The 21431-nt window shown below is 40.8% G+C and overlaps 1 protein-coding gene across 2 annotated transcripts in view; it reads left to right on the top strand.

Annotated features, from left to right (window-relative positions):
- The window catches only part of IFT81 (intraflagellar transport 81), a 69688-nt gene that overhangs the window by 35169 nt on the left and 13088 nt on the right, over positions 1-21431 (top strand). The window contains exons 13-17 of one of the 2 annotated variants that reach the window (XM_072143297.1): positions 2817-2945; positions 3539-3628; positions 6773-6859; positions 8751-8822; positions 8899-8984. In XM_072143297.1, the coding sequence (XP_071999398.1) occupies positions 2817-2945; positions 3539-3628; positions 6773-6859; positions 8751-8822; positions 8899-8984 (464 nt within the window). The remainder of the gene's footprint in view (positions 1-2816; positions 2946-3538; positions 3629-6772; positions 6860-8750; positions 8823-8898; positions 8985-21431) is intronic. The other variant, XM_072143307.1, reaches the window with a different exon arrangement.

The following is a 21431-nucleotide window of genomic DNA, read 5'->3' as shown; positions in this document are numbered from 1 at the left end:
CCATTGTGGATAGTGATCTAGCAATAAAATCCCACCTGGCAAATCTCCTTAGTGTTTCAATGACAATATTTTGCCAGTAGTGTGACTACTTAGGGCCAGATCACAGCAGGTGCACATCTTTCCTGTGACTAAACAGAGGTTTTTAGTTCAAAATAACTGAAGGAAATAACCTGAAGTCCTAACAGAGATGTGAACTGGCCCAAACTATGTGCATATAAATATAAAGAATTTTTTAATGTATGTGTACATAGCTGCATAAAAGTAGCATAAAATACAGAAATAATGGGGAAGATTCACTAAAACTTTCTATGTTTGAACCAGTGTAGAATAAGACTACTTGTAGTACTTTTTAAAATGCACCAATTTTTTTTTACTCGGGCCGTAAGGCAATGCATAATTTCATGGAATTCTCAATAACCAATATGCTAATTAGGTTCTTTATTCTCAAATGGGTGACCCTCTAGTCGTAACAAACCCAGTTGAGAAAATGGTGGGTAGGGCGGCACGGTGGCTCAGTGGTTAGCACTGCTGCCTTGCAGAGCTGGAGTCCTGGTTTCAAGTCCCACCCAGGTCAACATCTGCAAAGAGTTTGTATGTTCTCTCTGTGTTTGTGTGGGTTTCCTCCGGGTACTCTGGTTCCCTCCCACACTCCAAAACATACTGGTAGGTTAATTAGATTGTGAGCCTCATTGGGGAAAGGGACCGATTTGGCAAAATGTGCAGTGCTGCGTAATCTGTGTGCTCTATATAAATGAAGAATTATTATTATATGGTGCCCCTGTGTTTTTGTTAATTCTATCACATATAATTAGTCCCATGTCACAGCAGGCCCCAAATACAGCACTTCAATGAGCAGCGTGCCTGCAGAGATCATGTGATGCCACTGATGACATCGCAGAGATTCCCAGAAGGGGGTATCATGCCATGTGCATTCTTTCTGCACGTCTGTGTATACAAATCACTGATAACAGTGATTCTATGGGCTGTTACCATTAGATCACTGTTCTATATGTATAACCCAAATAAGTTATGTCCAATAGAGGAGTACAGGTAGCTTCCCCCCAATCTAACTTATCACACCCTAAAAAGTAGGGGAACTTACAAAATATATTTTTTTTATATATAAAAATCTCTTTATTTCATCAACAATAAAACATCTATTTTACAATTTATTCCAGCTTTAAAATGATCCCAAGATAAATTGAGGCTCAGGCAGCCCAGTTGTCGCAAGTCAAAGATACATTGCATTGCTTTACAATATCATATATTAGCATTCCCATCATTTAGATAGATTTTTCTTTCCATTGAAGAAGGTTCAGTTTTAATTACCTTGCTACTGTGGCTGCCGTGCGCCCCTCGCTGTTATATATGATCTATATAAAAGAACAGCAGAGAACAAACATATAATGTGTTCCCTGCTAGCTAGAGCTCCAGATAAAACATTTTAATAAAAAAAAAATTCTATTAAAAAAGTAAAAACTATACAGAACCAATCATGCAAATTAACACACCCAAAATAAAGACTTCATTAAAAACTATGTTTAAATAGCATTGTCTAAATGGTTGATTTTTATGGTAGAAATGTTACAAAAATCTTTTTGTACACTTATATGCAAATAAACTGGTTATGAGTCCTTCACACTAATTGAGTCATGCATATTAAAATGTACTTGCATTGCCCTGCCTCCTTGTTCCTGCTTGACAGGCTGCTGTATGAAGAGATCTTTCATTGGGCACTTAAAGCCATGTGACTAAGATGACATAATCTAAGGTTCTGGTAGTTTTGCAACATCTACCCTCATGTATGTATCTGATCATATGAGATCACAGCAGCCTCCATGGAGGATAAGTCAATGCAGGCTTCTGTGGTTTCATGTGATCAGATATATGCATGGTGTTCAGTTTGCTAATGTTAGGAGGCTAAAGAAGATGTGATGATAGGAGTAGATAGGAGTGGTGTGATGATAGGAGTGGTGGAGAAGGACACACATTCCCTCTGATGCCGAGAAATATAAGATAAAGTTGATTTATGAGGATATAGGGAAAAAATTTTGGCTAAAAGAATCGTGTCAGTTAGTTAATAGGACTCTATGGGAACCAGTCAATAGTTGTATAAGCAAAAATGTGGTGACAGTTTCTATATAAGTAAAAAACACTTGAATGATCTAGGGGGGTCTGTGGCATCAGCCTTAGACCGGTCTTGGGAGTCGGCAGCATCTTCCATAATCTGTAGGTTGTCCTTTTTTGAGAAGACGAGAAAAGGTTGAGCACTCCTAATGCATGATGTGAGATTACTATAATTATCTGACTGCAGTAATTGTCTTGCATAAATAACCATCTATTAACATAATATAAACCTATGAGTTATTAATTTGTCTTACTGAAAATTTCATATTCCTCCTCGGCTAAAAATACTCTGCAAAATGTTAAGAGGAGTATTTTTAGTTTTCTGGAAAAAATGTAAGTGCAACCACTGCAATGGATGGAGGAGTTGTGTTCTTTAAACTCAGTGTAACAACTAATCGTAAGGGGTGCAGGATTTTACACACCCTCCAATCAATCACCTCTCCAATGGATAGTTCTTCAGTAGAACAAGGGTCACGAAACCCCCTTTAATGGGTTGTTCCTTATGTCCATTAGTCTCGACAACTGTAAGGTCCAAGCAGTCATTCCCCAACCTAACTTGCTTTTGTAAGTTGTCTTGGGATGAACCCTTGACATTTAAAATATCTCTAACATACACAAGCACATGTAAAATATACACTGTATACTGTTGTTTGCAAAATGTATTTGACCTTTATAATTCTTCTTTTTAGCAAACCATTGAACAGAAAAGAGGAATATCTGGGTACAGCGACACTCAAGAAGAACTGGAGAGAGTGTCTGCCTTAAAGAGCGAGGTGGATGAAATAAAGGGACGAACACTAGACGACATGTCAAACATGGTAAATATTGTTGTCTGACTGTTGAGTGACAAAAAATGTATTGTCTAGGATGCAGTGTCTCTGGTTTATTGTGCTTGATTTTGATGGTAGATTCTGTCTTTTACTTATTACATTTCCTTCATAGACTGAAAACGGAGCATTCAATTATAAAAAAAAAATGCACATTGAAATATCCCTTGGACTGGGATCATTGCATTAAAATAATTTTTTAGATTTTGAAAGAACACAATAATAATAAATACATATAAACTATATTCATACCGTAGGTCAGTTATGTGTTACACTTTTTAATTTGCCTCCTCTTTTGCTATATTTTGCTATCATTGTTCTCAAAAAGAAAAGTTATGAGAAAAGAGTCTGATAACCTTATTTTTTTGTAGTCTGTTACTAAAACTCAGTAAAATTTGCAGTTGAGCTGTAGACACAATTTTGAAGATCTTTATTTAGGACTATCTTCATAATTGCTTAGTTATGTGTTCTCATATACATTGAAAAATTTTAGGTGTAAGGGACAGTGTGAATTAATACTTTCAATACATATTAGTTTAATGAAAATGTATTGACCCTTTCAGTTTATTATTTGTTTACGTTAGGTAAAGAAGTTAAACTCCATGATTGAAGCTAAAAAATCTGCATTGGCTCCAGTTATAAAAGAGCTCCGGCCTTTACGCCAGCAATGCCAGGTTTGTAGAACTCCACAATAAGGACACATGCTTTAATTTGGGGTAGCATTTCTTGCATGAAACCAAAGTGGTTTCCTGCTTTTTTAAAAAGAACTACCGTATATACTTCAGTATAAGCCGACCCAAGTATAAGTCGAGACCCCTAATTTTAACACAAAAACTTGAAAAACCTATTGACTCGAGTATAAGCCAAGGGTGGGAAATGCATTGGTCACAGCCCCTGTAGTATATAGCTTGCCAGCCTCCCCCTGTATATAACCTGACAGCCCCTGTAATATATAGCCTGCCTGCCCCCTGTAATATATAGCCTGCCTGCCCCCTGTAGTATATAGCCTGACAGCCCCCTGTAGTATATAGCCTGCTTCTCCCCTGTAGTATAGAGCCTGCTTGCCCCCTGTAGTATAGAGCCTGCTTGCCCCTGTAGTATAGAGCTTGCTTGCCCCCTGTAGTATAGAGCTTGCTTGCCCCCTGTAGTATAGAGCTTGCTTGCCCCCTGTAGTATAGAGCTTGCTTGCCCCCTGTAGTATAGAGCCTGCTGTCTGCCCCCTGTAGTATAGAGCCTGCTGTCTGCCCCCTGTAGTATAGAGCCTGCTGTCTGCCCCCTGTAGTATAGAGCCTGCTGTCTGCCCCCTGTAGTATAGAGCCTGCTGTCTGCCCCCTGTAGTATAGAGCCTGCTGTCTGCCCCCTGTAGTATAGAGCCTGCTGTCTGCCCCCTGTAGTATAGAGCCTGCTGTCTGCCCCCTGTAGTATAGAGCCTGCTGTCTGCCCCCTGTAGTATAGAGCCTGCCTGCCCCTGCCTCCAAGTATATAGCCTGCAGCTCCCCTTCCCTCCAGTATATAGCCTGTAGGAAAAAAAACCAAAAGTGTACTCAATTTCTGACACCCCCCTCCCTAGCAGGTCCTCTTCTATCCTTTGCGGCTCAGGCATCAGCTCCTTGTCCCTGCTTAGTCTGACGCAGGCACCGCGACGTCAGCCGCTCGCTGACAACCTAGTGTGTGCCGATGTGGGCGCAAACACTAGAATGTCAGCGTGCGGCTGGCGTCACAATGCCTGTGACGGACCGCGCAGGGACATGGAGCTGCCATGGATAGAAGAGAACCTGCCAGGGGCGTCAGAAGGTGAGTGCACTTTTTTTTTTTTTGTCACATCTTTTGTGCTGAAAAACTTGGCTTATACTGAAATATATACTGTAATTTAACGAATGCTGCAAAAACTGCAAAACAACTTAGAGTGGCCATTTAAGCTGGTTTCATACAATTATATGGTATTCTTCAAAATTGGCCCAGTCTGACTGTGAATCTCCGCATAACATGGGTCTGACCAACTACTTTTATAATCAGTTGTTACACTACTGATTATACATAGTATAATGTCACCACAAATGTTTGTATTAAATGAATTTTAAGTTTGGTTCAGTTTCAGGCATTAATCAAGATAATTATATTGTATTCAGTGCTGTGTTGCGGCAGCGAGATGGTTTAGTCCTTACATTGCAGAAAGTGAAAATGGAAGACATCACAGGAACATCTCTTGTTATGCAGTCACCCACAAACATTCCCCTAAATATGTTATTTCATGTGGCCAAACTCATGGAAACTAAGCTCTTGCGAGAAGGGCCCTCACTCCTATTGTTCCATATCTACTATTTTGTACTCTGTAATTTAATTTTATTAGTATATAATTAGTATATGTCCCCTGTGATTTGTAAAGTGCAATGGAATATCATGGCGCTATATAACTAAAGATTATTATTATTAAATTAGAATATTCCAGGGGATCTGCATTTTCCAATATCTGCTGTCCAGATTATGATGGGAAAAAAACACTTAAAGGGGTTGTGCATAAATTTACATGTTATCTCTAATCTTGTTAATCACTTCTTAATATAGTCAGGACTAATTCAAAAAAACACCCCAAGAAAATCAAGTCAATTATTAGCAAATATTAGTTGCTGCAGTTTGCTTTGCTATTATGTTGGTGTTGAATCCTACACTTATATTACTAAAATGACATAGTTATATGTTGATCTAATGTCATTATGTCGTGACGTAATGGAAAACAGCTTTCACTTCTCATAAATGTACTTGATAACCATATGGCAGTGTAGGACATCCTGTTATACTGTATATTGTGGTAAATGTACATTTGTATGTACCCAGGTAGTCCCCAGATTATGTACAAGATTGGTCTTGTAGGTTTGTTCTTAAAGGAAACCTACCAGGTGAAATCTACTATCCAAAGATCTGATGGCAGATTCCTCCTGCCTGACTTTGCCCAAATCTGTAATTTAATAATCCTGGAACCTAACCTAACTTGTTAGAAACTATATTTTAGTAATATGTAAATTAACTGTAGATCCTATTGGGGTGTGTACTGACCTTAGCTGCCAGTGCACGGCCAGGCTACACCACTCCCCAGTAGCCTCTGCAGTTAATTTACATATTACTAAAATAAAGTTTTTAACAAATTAGGTTAGGTTCCAGTATTATGTGGTTACAGATTAAGGTGGAGGCAGGAGGGAGGAATCTACAATCAGATCTACTTCTGATAGTAGATTCCTCATGGTAGGTTTCCTTTAAGTTGAATTTGTCTGAAAGTCGGAACGGTTATATTTTGTGTTAATCCAGGTGTTAAGCGCCCCTCTCCAGACAAAAAAATTTTGGTCTCAATTTTGGGCTGTCATAAGAACAAGGATTAATAAAGTTACATTGAAAACACCTTTGATATCTGTAAGAGCTGATCATTGCAGACTGGAACTAGAGTGCAGTAGATTACCATATCAAGAGGGACTACCTGTATTAACAGATCGGCTACTTACTATATTATTTTACTTTAACATGATCACTTTACTACTCTTTAAGACTTGAGGACAGCCATCTTTGGTGGCTCGCAACCGGTCACTTACTGATTGGCTCAGAACAGCTTGGTTTACAAGCCATGTGTCTGTCTAAAGTATCATGCATACTCCCCCGCAATGTGTGAAAGTGGAATGATTTGCATCCGCTCAGTTTAAGAAAGCAACACAGTGTGTGCCAGGACGACAGGCTCAAGCTGCTGACTGACAGGAATTTACATTTCTCTGTGCCATGTGCTGAGGTATCATAGTGCGTGCTGACATGAATCTCTGCCCTTTTCACATTAGGAGCTGACCCAGGAGTATGATGAAAAGAAAGCACAATATGACAGCTGCGCGGCTGGCCTGGAGAGTAACTGCTCCAAATTAGAGCAGGTATCATTTTCTTTAACCTGTATGAAACACCTTGGATGATTATCTGGAAGACTGTATTTATGTATGTGAACAAATTGGTGATGCAGGATTCAGATGATTGCTAAGTATCCAAATCTAAGTGACCACAAGGATAATAAATATGTTTTTTTCCAGGTTATGGATGAATACTTAAAGTGTAATTCCCATTTCTGATAATTTTCACCAAATTGTTATGTTATTCCCCCTTTAAAAACAAACAGAAAGCTGCCCATATTTTGCTCCTCACCCCTTTTCCAGAGTTTTGGGATTTCTGTTCTGAAGATATCTTTCTAACCAGTCGTGAACTGTGCAGAGACTACCCTCTTTCTGTATCTGCCCTGAAGCTGAGTTAAATTGAGGTGACCTACACTTCTTTCTGCTAAATATAGAGAACAGAGGCACATGACGTCCTCCTCCCTCCTTCCATGTGCAGAGAGCAACAGCTCTTTCCCTATTTTAGTCTATGGGGCACATTTACTTACCATGTGCGTTTCCCGAGGTTCGTTCCCTGACGAGAATGCACAGCAGCCGCGATTCACTGTGATCGTGCGCCTGAAATCCTGCATATGTCGCTTCCCCGCTCAGGTCCGACAGAGTTCACCATCTTCTTCCCGGTGCTTGTATGTGCTTGGCTTGCGACACAATTTTGAAGTTAAATCCTGCGGTTTGTCCGAATCCGTTGGATCGTCCGGCGGCCCGCCCCCCCATTTGTGTTGCATGGATTGCGCTAAAATCTCGTCGCCAGCGACACGATCCCCTTCTAAGTCCCTGTCCCGGTGGCGCGATTCCCGAAAAGTTGGAAAACCCGACGCAAATGGTTGTTCTACATCCCAAAAGCTTTGAATTTGGGGGGGGGGGGGGATGTTGGAGTTGTGCTTTAAGTTTTTGTAATGTTGTGTTTGCCTTACTGTACATATACCTTATTAGGACATTCTGGGGCATAAGCTGTCTGAAAGTCAGAATATTTCTAGTTGACCAATCACAGCTCAGCTTTCATTTTACCAACTAGAAATATTCTGACTTTCAGACAGCTTGATAAATCTGCCCCATTGCTGTTATAATGGACTCTCATAAAGAGGAACTTTGATGGGCGATTTGGGACACTAAACCAACTACAGGTCCTTGTAGACCTTTGGTTTAGTGTCTCTAATCTCCATGTTACATTTCACTATTAGAGAGGTTATATAATAACAAAAATGTACTGTATTTTGGTAAAAATACATATTAACCAGTGTTGTGCAGTACTGCCAAAGGGGAATAGGAGTGGGGGTGAGTATTAATAGGTTTTTTATGTTTTTTTAACTGGTTGATTTCCTACCACCTCCTTGACTTTATACAACCAATTAACATCTCACTTCAAAGTTGATTTTCTGGATAATGCCACCACACTGGACCATGAAAGCTGGACAATCTAGAAGCTGTTTAACTGCTTGACAACATACTGGAAATGGCTTATTAGACCAATTTCTGTTGAGAGGTTCCCTTTAATTTTACTTTATTTACCGACCTTCTTTAGTAAAGTGACCTATCTGTCATGATGGGTTGTGTATTAGGAAGTCACCTCCTCTGCCTTGAAGGGTTAAAAAAAAGCAGTACAGCTTCCCAGTCAAAATATCAGGGGTATGAAGTTCAACAACTCCTCCACTTGCTCCGGCATGCCCCATGATTTGTATGAGAATTGGTTTACATTAGGAATTTGGCCTCTGAACTGATTGAACCACCAGCATCTTACTGTAATATAGCACCCCTTTAAGTTGTACTCGGAGAAATATGTCATATATGTTTTGGCTTTCTAATTTTGGTGATATGTTTTTTATTGCATGTTCTATTTTTAAGAAAAAATAATTCTATAATTATTTCTGTTGTTACTCAGGAAGTCCGAGGGCTTCAGGAAGAGTGTAGCCAAGCAGAAACTCAGTATCATTACATCAACTTGATGAAAAAGGTTTGATTATCCAGATTTATTCCATAACTCTCTTTGTGGTTTTGGACAGAAATAGTGATTCTCTATTCTTTGTTAGATTGCTGAAGTCCAGATACAACGAGCTGCAGATGAGATGAAAGCGTATGTCTCTCCAGACTCACAGGAAAGGAGAAAAGCGCTCAGGTAGGCTGTAGGAAAATAGGTAAATTTCCTTCAAACTTGGAGGAAATAATAATAATAATAAATCATCATATTCTTTGTAGCTTTACAAATCATGGGAATTGTGTGTCCTGTACACCATGGGTTTAGTATAGAAATTGTACAACTGATGTGTGTTCAACCGGGGCATGCTGTACATAGCAGGATGTGTAATAGTCTGTCTTGTTGTAATACAATATTTGCAAACTGTAATGAAACAGCAACAAAGCTATTTATATGCCCTGCAGAATCCAGGACTGCCATTTCAACAAAGTTTGCAAATCTCAATATTACAAAAAAGATAAGAAACTATTTTTTCTACCAAGAAAAATAAATGCTCATTTCTCAACTAATGCAGCCGTCTGCTATGCCTCCCTTTTCTAAAATGATGTTCACTCACAAATGTCTTCTTTAATCCATCTTGGTAGAGAAAGAGAGTAAGGCAGACTGCATAGATCACATAGAAGTCTAGAGATAGGAAAGGGCTGGAGTGAGTTGATTAGAGTGAAGATACACAATTTAGGACATGCAGCAAATATATATTAAAATGTAATTGTAAAGTTATAGTGATTTTACCAAATTATTATATGTGATTCCCCCTTTGTAAGCAAAGAGAATGAAGCATACTTTGTGCTGCTTGTCCTTTTTTTCCAAAGTTATGGCATTTTCTATTCTGAAAGTGTTTGACAAAAATCTTTATCACCAGAGGTGAAGTGGGCAGAGACCAATATGTGTCAGTCTATGTCCTCAGGCTGAAGCCAGCTAGCTTGCCCACAGATTCCATGATGCCTTTTGTTATCTCTCAGCATAGAGTAATTTAGCATTAAATCCATATACACCATATATATATACCATAGCCACTTTATTAGGTACACCATGCTAGTAACAAGTTGGACCTTTTGCCTTCAGAACTGCCTCAATTCTTCGTGGAAGCATTCCTCAGAGATTTTGGTCTATATTGACATGTTTCCATCACACAGTTGCCGCAGATTTGTCGGCTGCACATCCATGATGCGAATCTCCCGTTCCACCACATCCCAAAGATGCTCTATTGGATTGAGATCTGGTGACTGTGGAGGCCATTTGAGTAGAGTGAACTCATTGTCATGTTCAAGAAACCAGTCTGAGATGATTCCAGATTTATGACATGGCGCATTATCCTGCTGAAAGTAGCCATCAGATGTTGGGTACATTGTGGTCATAAAGGGATGGACATGGTCAGCAACAATACTTAGGTAGGCTGTGGCGTTGCAACGATGCTCAATTGGTACCAAGGGGCCCAAAGAGTGCCAAGGAAATATTCCCCACACCATGACACCACCACCACCAGCCTGAACCGTTGATACAAGGCAGGATGGATCCATGCTTTCATGTTGTTGACGCCAAATTCTGACCCTACCATCCGAATGTCGCAGCAGAAATCGAGACTCATCAGACCAGGCAACGTTTTTCCAATCTTCTACTGTCCAATTTCGATGAGCTTGTGCAAATTGTAGCCTCAGTTTCCTGTCCTTAGCTGAAAGGAGTGGCACCCGGTGTGGTCTTCTACTGCTGTAGCCCATCTGCCTCAAAGTTCGACGTACTGTGCGTTCAGAGATGCTCTTCTGCCTACCTTGGTTGTAACGGGTGGTGATTTGAGTCACTGTTGCCTTTCTATCAGCTCGAACCAGTCTGCAATTCTCCTCTGACCTCTGGCATCAACAAGGCATTTCCGCCCACAGAACTGCCGCTCACTGGATGTTTTTTCTTTTTCGGACCATTCTCTGTAAACCCTAGAGATGGTTGTGCGTGAAAATCCCAGTAGATCAGCAGTCTCTGAAATACTCAGACCAGCCCTTCTGGCACCAACAACTATGCCACGTTCAAAGGCACTCAAATCACCTTTCTTCCCCATACTGATGCTCGGTTTGAACTGCAGGAGATTGTCGCCATGTGATTGGCTGATTAGAAATTAAGTGTTAACGAGCAGTTGGACAGGTGTGCCTAATAAAGTGGCCGGTGAGTGTAGTTCCCACAAGTAAATCCACTGAACACTACACAGTGCATATACAGTATGTATTTGGTGACAGCCTGGCAGCTTCCATCACATGGAGGAGCAGGGAACATGTAATAAGTGGTAGAAATCATTAGTTCATGAAGTCTATGCCTGTGCTGTGTGAGCACTAAGGGTTAATAGTTTATCTGCACAGAGCCGATACTGCCAATGACAGGTGGGAGAAGTGTGCAGCGAGAAAAGCAGAGTAAAGAGAGATAAAGTTCTGTAGCATCACAGACTAGGATGGAGGGACGGATATGGAACAGGGAGATCTTGTACCTCAGTATTCTGTGCAAGAGACATCTGCATTCACTGTTCTGTACACATCCAGCTCCTCTACATTCACTGACACATGTACTCCTCCCCTGTGAGCAGGGAGCAGCAGCTCCTCTACTCCCTTGAAATCGTCTGAGAAACAAAGTGTAAACGAGATACGGTCTCATATGACTTATCAGCACTTGTAGACGAAGCAGCCAATGCAGCAATGAGGTAATCTGAGGGCTACAGCAAAGAAACTACTGAATATAGGTAACAAAGATAACAGGCAAAGTTGTTTACATCCCAATAGCTACTGATTTGTGAAAAAAAAACCATTTACAGTTACTCTTTAAGTTTTTTTTTTTTACGTTCCAAGTGCTTTATTTATATCAATACAGGTGAGTAATTCTATTAAATAGTCTCCATGATCCTGCTGGATACCATTATATAAAGTTCCTTCTGTTCTTTGTGTCAAGTATAACTGATCCATTAAAAATCAGGATAATAGTAAAAGGACTGCAGCACAACACAGGATCAGGTGAAATCCCAAAAAGTGCATGGCATTTTGGTGGATTAAAGCACTTTTCGTGATTTAACCTGATCCTGTCCTTGTGTTGTCAATTTTTCACACATCAGTGAAAACAAAACAGATCCCATTATTTTTTTATTTACTGCAAAGTGTTTTTGTACTAGTTACAAATTATTTTTTTATAGTGGCGCTAAATAAGAAATACTGCACAGTAAGAAGGTTGCAATATGAATATTGTTAGGAGTCCTATTGGTTAACAGTACGCGTAACTGGCAATAACAGATTTGTGATTTTAATTTCCTTCATGAGCCTAGAAAAAAAGATTTCATTAAGATAGGTGGATTGTAATCAATCTAATCTTTTGAGTTCACATTTTCCATGATAAAAACGCATCCATCATCTGAGCGCTGTCAGAATCTGAACTGTGTATTTTGGTATCTAAATTTAGAATGTTTTCAAATCTATGAGGCATTCTTTCCGAGGTCAGAATTATAAATAGCAATACAAGAAATCTAAATAATACCACAGCACATTGTCCCAACTGCCTGTTTCCCTGCAGTCACTTTAACCAATATAGATGTCCTAAGTTTTCCTGTGTTGGCGGGTAACTGTGTAATATAATCTATAATTAACCATTACAGTAGATTTGTTAATACAATTTTTGATGGGTCATTTGTAATCATATTATAGGAAACCGCTAATGATCTTTTTTAAAGAATCGATAAAAGAGAGAGTTTAGCTTAAATGGAACCTGACAGTATTTTACTGTCCTAACAACCAGCATAAATAATTACTGACAGGCTCCTTCTTTACATAGAATACATTTTACCTTGCTATGCTCCGGGTTTTCCTTGCATGGCTGGTCTTGACTGACAGGTCCCTCCCTATTTATGTGTATGGAAAGACCTGTCAATCGTGCTGCCAAGACTGAAACCTTTGTCAACAGGCAGCCGACTCAGAACATGAATGGAAGGATAAAAGTCTAATATTTTACATAAGATGATGGAGGGTCTTCTAACTCCATTAGTAATTTTAAGACCTCCTATGCCTTAAAGAGCCTAAATAACCTAAAATATTACATAATAATAATATAATTTTGGTCAGCAAAAACTGTGTAGGAAACATTTGTGTTGCTTGCTCTGGGAGCCAAAAACTTTTTAAATCTTCCCATCAGCATAGTGCTTGTTTTCTTTTGCATATTTTGCGTATTGTTGGGAAGTAGGAAAACATGGTAAAACCAGCAGGCTTAAGGTTTTTTTAACTGATTATTTCATGGATTGGCCAGGATCAATCATTATGACTGCAGCAGCACCACATATAATTTTTGATGGGTGGACTATTTGAAGAAATAATAACATCTAGCATTTATCTTCCCTTTTCTTTGTCCCATTGGGAGACATGAAGAGGCAATTACTTAAAGGGAATCCATCACTATGAGATTTACAAATCTAAACCGCTATTGTACGTAGGGCTAAGCCTACACTTGTCACCTATTCCTGTTTTATTTTCCAGCTCATCCTGCTATGCCAAAACTTAATTTTAGAAATAAGCAGATTAGTGCTTTAGGGAGTGTTAGCAGAGAACCTCAAGCTGCACAGCGTTTACAATGCCCCCGACTACACTGCCCGGCACCTTCCCTCATATTTTCCCCTTCAGCTACATTCCTGGGTCCAGCGAGATCTCGCTCTTGCGTTTTAAAGGGGTTATCCGGGTTTAAAAATTTTTTTATGGCCGGGCTGGGGAGGGCTAGTTAAACATAATAAACATGGACTTACCTCCTCCGGCGGCGCCGATGTCCCGCGCCGTGGTCACTTCGATCCGTGCCCCTGTAAACAAACAGGGGCACGGAAGCCGCGCACAGGGAGCTTCCGGTCCGCGTTGTGGACGGCTCCTCCCATCCATCCCTATCTCTCAGCGTTGTAAGCGCTGGGAGATGGTGCGCATGGGAGCTTCCGGCCGGCCGGAAGCTCCCTGTGCACCCTTGTACTGAAACCGGCGCACGGAGAAGACGGGCCGCGGCACGGGACATCGGCAGCACCGGAGGAGGTAAGTACATGTTTATTATGTTTAAATAGCCCTCCCCAGCCCGGCCATAAAAAATTTTTTAAACCCGGATAACCCCTTTAAGGCCACGCATCAAGCCTGAACAGAGGAACACAGCCTGAACAGTGAGGCTTGCAGATCCCAGACATACGGTAGCATCTGAAGCTGCTTTCTTGTGTATTATGGCTGGTGCACATGCACTTGGGATGATGAGGCTTCTGCAGGTCTCACATTCTGCATTAGCAAGATCTTGCTGGACCCAGGGATAACAACTATGGGGGAGTAGCAGGGAGTGTTATTGTTGCTGTGGATCTGAAACCCTGAGGTTCTTTGATAACGCCCCTCAAAGTACTTCAGCCTCATTTAGTAAATAACACCAAAGGGTACGGCTGACATATGTGGGCATAGTTCCACCTAACATAGAAGTTAGTCCGGGTATGTAAATTGTGGTGACAGATTCCCTTTGATCAGTGAGAAAAATGTTTTCGAATGCTTAGTAGTCGCACATGACCCTGTTTGACTCAAATATCCTGGGATAAAACATTGTGCTAAGAGCAAGACTTATATCACCATAGTCATAACATAAAGCTGTAAATCACTGCCACGCAGGACTGCTGTACTGTACTGTAGTCATCATTTCTGTACCAGATAGTATTTCCGCATGAGTTACTCTCAGCATCATAGGAGGGAATCCAGAGCAAACACTGTGTTACATGGACAAATGTGCCCATGTTGAATTGCCTTAAGGGTCCATGCACATTAACGTGTACCCGCTCTATCTTTTTTGTGGCCACGGCACGGTAAAGTGAGCACATGTTGGGACAACTATGGGGGACATTTATGCGGCCGTGTATATATCCCCCATACGTTCGTGTGCATGGGCCCTAACACAGTCATCAGTCTGGGTCCACCCTCTCAAATTACTTGGTTGCTGTGTTCAGGTTTCTATGAAGCTGATCATTTTAGCAGGATCACGGCTATTACTCGCTGCTAGGGTTCCTCTAATGATAATACATCAGTCTTGAGAAGGCATTGAATAATGTACCTGAATGTCATGATCCATTAGGATTTACTAAACATGTATTCTGCATGTATTTAACAGATGGCACAATAAACAAGTCACAATAAATCACATTCTTCTACAATAGACATGCTGAAATGCACAAGGCAGGTTTAAATGGCCTTATTAGGGCATTCTGAGTTAATATCGTTGTTCCCCTATTTAGAATCTCATCTGTTACAGTTAAGCTACCAACTACCAAGAGCGTCTGTTGTTCTGGAAGACCAGCACTTTAAATTGGGGACCTTAGTAGGGTGGAGACAAATAAAAGCTAGTGGTAGTGCTATAGGGCAATATAAGGTTGCACACAAACTTGCCTTGCATCATATAGAAACACAAGGACTCCCTGTCTTCAAGCTGAACTGCAGCTCTTGCACAGTAAAAACTGTTACATTGTCTTAGCATGGGTTCTGAGGACAGTTGTATACTGGCACACGAATGCCACTGTCTAGAAGTAACTACTAATTACTCCCACCCTATCTGTGTGGGCTGAATATTTACTATTACAGTATTACATGGGTTAAATATGTGTTTGGGGTTGTTGGGTTTGGGGGTTAGGTTTGGCAAAGTGTGTCTCATAAGATCGGCAGATCTAGTCAATATGTGAAGGCCTTGACATGGTGGGAAAAATTTCAGTATTAACATGGAATGTATGCGTTTTCAGCAACCCACTTGTTTGTTTGCATTACAGAGAGGATGGGGAGGGTAGGTTTGTATGTATAAGGGTAAACTGTATGATAAACCGTGTTTTATTATTGCTATCTATATATCTCCACCATATTCTTGTGATGTGCTAAAGCAGGCCCTGTCCTTCACTGCTGGATCTCCGAGGCTTCCACTACTACTGGTAGGGGACTTCAGTAATTATATTAACCTGAGTCTGGTTAAATTCCTGGCTGTGGTTGGTGGTTCGGTGCAGGGATCACTATATTTGGGAAATTCTAGATCTTTGACGCTTGCGGGACAGGGATACACGTCAGTACTCATGCTACTCTGCATCTCATCACATGCTCTTGTGTATAGACCTATCCTTGGGTAATGTTGGAATGTTACTTTATGTTACCAGTGTGACCTATCTTCCTCGCCTCAGCCGGATAACGCCCCACTGTTAGTGACCCTTAAAGAGGACCTGTCACCCCCCAAAAATACCCCCGCCAAATATGTTCCCCCTAATCCTCTCCTCAGCCCCTTTTTATATTTATGAAATTTTTATAAAAATTTTTGTGTGCAAAGTTTGTTTTAATCTATCCGACCTCTTACCAAAAAAGAGGTCGGATCCTTGTACAGGTCCCCTGGCAGTCGGCCGTATTCATGAGGGGGGCGACCGACACCCCCCCCCCCTCTACGTCCCATTCAACTGGCGCTGTGAATAAGCACAGCGTGGCACAGCCACTGTCAGTTCGACAGTTCGATTGCGCAATATATGCGCTGCTGCCAGCTATGGCCCTCGACTGACTAGGGCATGGAGGCCCCCACGTGAATACGGCCCACAGCCACGGCTAACTACTGGGGCAGGGGGCGGCTGGCTACACAAACAGGGGGCTGGCAAACTACTGGGGCAGGGGGCTGGCTAACTACTGGGGCAGGGGGCTGGCTAACTACTGGGGCAGGGGGCTGGCTAACTACTGGGGCAGGGGGGGCTGGCTAACTACTGGGGCAGGAGGGGCTGGCTAACTACTGGGGCAGGGGGGGCTGGCTAACTACTGGGGCAGGGGGGGCTGGCTAACTACTGGGGCAGGGGGGGCTGGCTAACTACTAGGGCAGGGGGGGCTGGCTAACTACTGGGGCAGGGGGGGCTGGCTAACTACTGGGGCAGGGGGGGCTGGCTTTATACTGAGGTCAGGGGCTGGGTGGCTATATACTAGGAGGAAAGGGACTGACTAGCTACTGGCTTTGACCAATGCATTTCCCACTCCAGGCTTATACTCGAGTCAATAGGTTTTCCCAGCTTTTTTTTTATACTAGAGTATATACTGATATGTTTTTCTATATGTATGTTGTTCAAAAAGAAATTTCCAATATGTTAATAAAAATTACTTGTCAGAGCTGCAGTTTGGCCACGAGACCTTATGTCACACCTTATGTCATTTGTCAAACTGGCCAACACCCCAGTTCCAGGCATACACTCATCCAGTTATCAGGGCAGTGAGTACAATGAACCATCTTAATACCATCTTCTTTGCCCATATGAGCTTGTAACTCCGTTTTAAATATAAAGAAAGATAGTAGATAACTTTGGAAAATCGGTAGGATATTGGTGAAAGAAAAAGTCTAGATAGATAGATTATCTACTGTATCTATATATGTGTGAAAATATGTCATTCAAACTGTATATGCAAAAATCATCATCAAAAAGTTAGTTTATTTTCCTTCACAAGTCGCTTTTTTCTCTACACAGTTTTTTTTTTTTAATTTGGTAATAGAAAATTGTAATATTGACCAGTGGCACATCTGAGGTCATGTTCATTAAGGAAGGAGCTCTATTTGTGTTATTTTTAATCATTGCAATTCTCCGTTTGATTAAATCTTCATTTATAATGTCAAAATTGCCTTTTGAGGCATGGAATTAAAAAATGAAACTTGTGTTAAACGTTTCCATTGGCTGTGGATTTTCGGAGAAGTTCCATTTACTGTGTTCTAATGTCAGGTAATTAGCTTTAGTGTACCTTGCAAACACACAGCGTTAGTGTGCATGACTGAAGATTTGCTATTTTCGGCTCCAGAGGAAATTACATGACATTGGAAATGCCCATGATGTGGATTTGACCACCATGTATGGTAATAGAGCTTTGCAGTCCTGATTACTACCGCTCTCATTACTAACAATGATGATACAGAAGGATAAAGCCATTATCCGTTCATTTATTCATTTCTAAGCTGTGTGATCTGCTTAGTAGAAAGAGCATGTCGCTGATGGGGGAGAACAGTCTGAGACGAGATAATGATTGTGAAGCTAAAATGTATATTTATATGCACATACACAGAGTTTACTAAACAATTTCACTCAGTGGTGAGAAATTGTCAAACTCTATGACTACTTCTCAGTGACTGTTCCCGGTTTCTATGTATTATTAACCTATAGAAGGAAAGACTTTTTCCTTGTGTACATTCGCTTAATAGTCCTGGTGCTTCTTAGACTATGGACACATGGGGAAGGTTAACCACTGCAAATTCACTGCCAGCTAGCAGAGATTTACAGGCGATGTGAATGAAACTATTCCCACCGACATGTCAGGAGATGCTGCTGAGAAATCTGCACTTCTGTCATGACACATAAGAATTCAGCAGGGCTTTTGCTACACATGGCTCAGCCTTATGGCATGAATGGGACATGCTACTATTTTGGGGGAACCCAGCACCATGGTTCACCCTGACTCTGCGGACAGTTAAATCGAGACTGTCAGTGGTGGTCGGATTATGGAAACCTCTGGACTCTCTGGGGGAGATTTATTAGAAGTGTCTGTGAGCAGACACTATTTTTTATTCCCCATGTAAACCAATTAGAGCTCAGTTTTCATTTTCGAACAGCAGTTTAGAAACTTAAGGCTCAGCTCTAATTGGTTTCCTTAGGCAACTGGTACAGCTTTACATCAGACACTTCTGATAAATCTCCCCCTCACATTCCATGTTGTTTCACTGTTACTTCCTGACCCAAGGGAAATTCTGAAATGTGGACAAGCCGGAACTGACAAACCATCTAACAGTATGGAAAGGTTAGATTTTATTTTGTAAGTCACTTTGAGTTAGTCAGGAATCCCCACTTTAAACTGGGGGGAAGGCTGTTTGTCAACCAGGAAGGAGCCATTGTTTTTTATGAGGTGTCTAGGAAATTCTCACTCTCTCTGTAGAACATATTGATGGGCTTTACTTTGCATTTAGTTTGTGTTTTGCAACACAACACAACAGCTGAGGAGAGGAGATTTGCCTAATAACATTGCTGTTCATTGCGTTTGTAAACACAAATGTTGACAGCAAGGTAATTGGGCAAATCTCCTCTCCTACGCTTTTCAAAACGCAATGTAAACGCCATGTGTGATCGCAGCTTCGGGCCCCCTGCACCCGATTGTATACAGCCTGTGTAAACGGGCTGTATGTCTGTCCCTCCACACGGCTGCGGATAGAAATCCTTGCATTATATCAAGATATACTGCAAGGCCTTCTCGCCTGCCAGCAGAACTGCTGCGCTGGCACTGTATTCACTGGAAACAGCCCAATATTTTGGCCCAGTACCACAGACTGTACTCCTCGCACAGAAGGGAGATTCTTGCATTTTATCAAACTATGATGCAAGGACTTCTTGTCTGTCAGACGGCACTGGCACTGTATTAACTGTTACAGTACCGATGCTGCAGGCCATCTGGCAGACGAGAAGTCCTTGCATCATAATGTGATAAAATGCAAGGTGTGCAGTCCATGGAGCCGGAACAACAAGGAAGAACTGGTTAAAGTAAAAAAATACAGTTATATTGCCAAACTAACAGACACTTTTCTTAAATTGGAGAATGAGAAAAAAACATAAAACTAAATGCTAAGAAAAGTGATTTATCTATCTCTTTGGCTCAGTTCACACCTGCATTTGGCAACCATCTGTACATTGAAGTAAAGGGGGAACAGAATGTGAATAGAGGCTTTCCATTAGCCTTCCGTTCTTAGTTTTCATTACACTCTCCTAGAATTTTGTGCATAGAAGAAATAAAAATGTAATGTGGCTGCTTTTCTACATTGATGCCATATAACTACAAAATATTATTGTCTTATTTATAAAGATGATTCCTATGTAATCGACTGCTACAAACTTTAGATACAGTGATGTACTCTGGTCATTGCACTGGGATGGAGCAGTGGACTAATGTGAACTGCTGCTCAAGACTAGAAAATGACAGAAGGTTTCCATGACAACATCCTACACAGAAGTTTGCCCACATGAAGACTGCAGATAAAATTTGGCTCTGTGTCACCAATGTAACTCTTTATCTTAATTTTTTCTCATTCTTGATCCTCTGCCAGTTTTGCCTGGTCCTACCTGCAATCCCTACTATAATATTAGTATTAGTAAGTAAGTATTTTAAGAAACTGGCAACTAAAATGGTTTAACACACTATCCTCATATACCTGTCAGTCTGTGATCCACCGTTTCTTAAGAACAGGGAAAAATTCTCAAATTCCTTCAAAGCCTCAACTTTGGGCTGACTTATGTGTAGATGGATAGTTTCCAGTTACCCTAGATAGAAGCTGTGTACAGCCCTCACTTGTAATAATTGGGAAACAAGGTTGTTGTTTTTTTTTCTTCAAGGACATACACAACCTATATTGTTATTGTTATGTCACTTGCATGTCTGGTTTTTTAGTTAGATTTTTATAAAGTAGATACACTTTCATTTTTTCAGTTCCCATGGATACCTACATATACAGGCGGTCCCCCACTTAAGGACACCCGACTTACAGACAACCCATAGTTACAGACGGACCCCTCTGCCCACTGTGACCTCTGGTGAAGCTCTCTGGATGCTTTACTACAGTCCCAGACTGTAATAATCAGCTGTAAGGTGTCTGTAATGAAGCTTTATTGATAATTCTTGGTCCAATTACACCAAAAATTTTGAAACTCCAATTGTCACTGGGGCAAAAGAAAAAAAATTGTCTAGAACTTCCATTATGAAATATACAGTTTCGACTTACATACAAATTCAACTTAAGAACAAACCTCCAGACCCTATCTTGTATGTAACCCGGGGACTGCCTGTACGCATTATTTATTACACTCTGCTCCCATCTGTTTCTGAAAGATCATGATAAGAAAAAAACTTTATATTTGAACAAAAGTGCAGGAAAAATTACAATAGAAAAAAAAGTATGGATAGGATCAGCTTATGACATGTTAAGATGAAATGCTACATTATCTTTGACTTTACAACAATTATGCTAGAAAATTGTTACTTTTTTATACATTGAATACATTTTTGTGTTCAAACTGGAAACCTCTAAATATTTCATATGCAGACTATTTTCTTGTATAGCTGGTGTTTAACGACCCTCATTTAGTTCTTTTTTTCACTATTTTTGTGACAAATAGAAATGCTTATTAAAGTCTTTTTTGGATAGATTTGTTTGGGGGTCCAAAAAGTTGAAAAGCAGCCAAGTTTTGGTCTAAGGTGTGAACCTCCTTCTGTAGGAGTTACTCAATGGTCCCGTGCCATCCCCTGCCATACTCAATGGTCCCCTGCTGTGTGCTGGCAGAGAGATTACCAAGACTGGCACACATCAGGTTTGTGCACCTATATGAAATCTACAATAGGTCCTGCTTGATGCAGTTTACTTGCTATAACCTGTGGCAGGGCCGTGGCACAGACTACAGTACAGTTGGTTCTTGCCCACCTTTTACACACCATGACCACTTATCAGAAAAGTGTCAAGAAAAGGGAAAAAGTCACAATTCCTGGGTAGAAGGCATGATAAATTACCCACAATATTATTTTCTTGTATTTATAATTACGAAGACTAAGGCCT

Source organism: Engystomops pustulosus, chromosome 1 (genome assembly GCF_040894005.1).
Source record: "Engystomops pustulosus chromosome 1, aEngPut4.maternal, whole genome shotgun sequence".
In the NCBI taxonomy this organism is placed as follows: Eukaryota; Metazoa; Chordata; class Amphibia; order Anura; family Leptodactylidae; genus Engystomops; species Engystomops pustulosus.
Note: the sequence above shows the minus strand (reverse complement) of the source record. Positions and strands in the feature narration are given on the sequence as shown.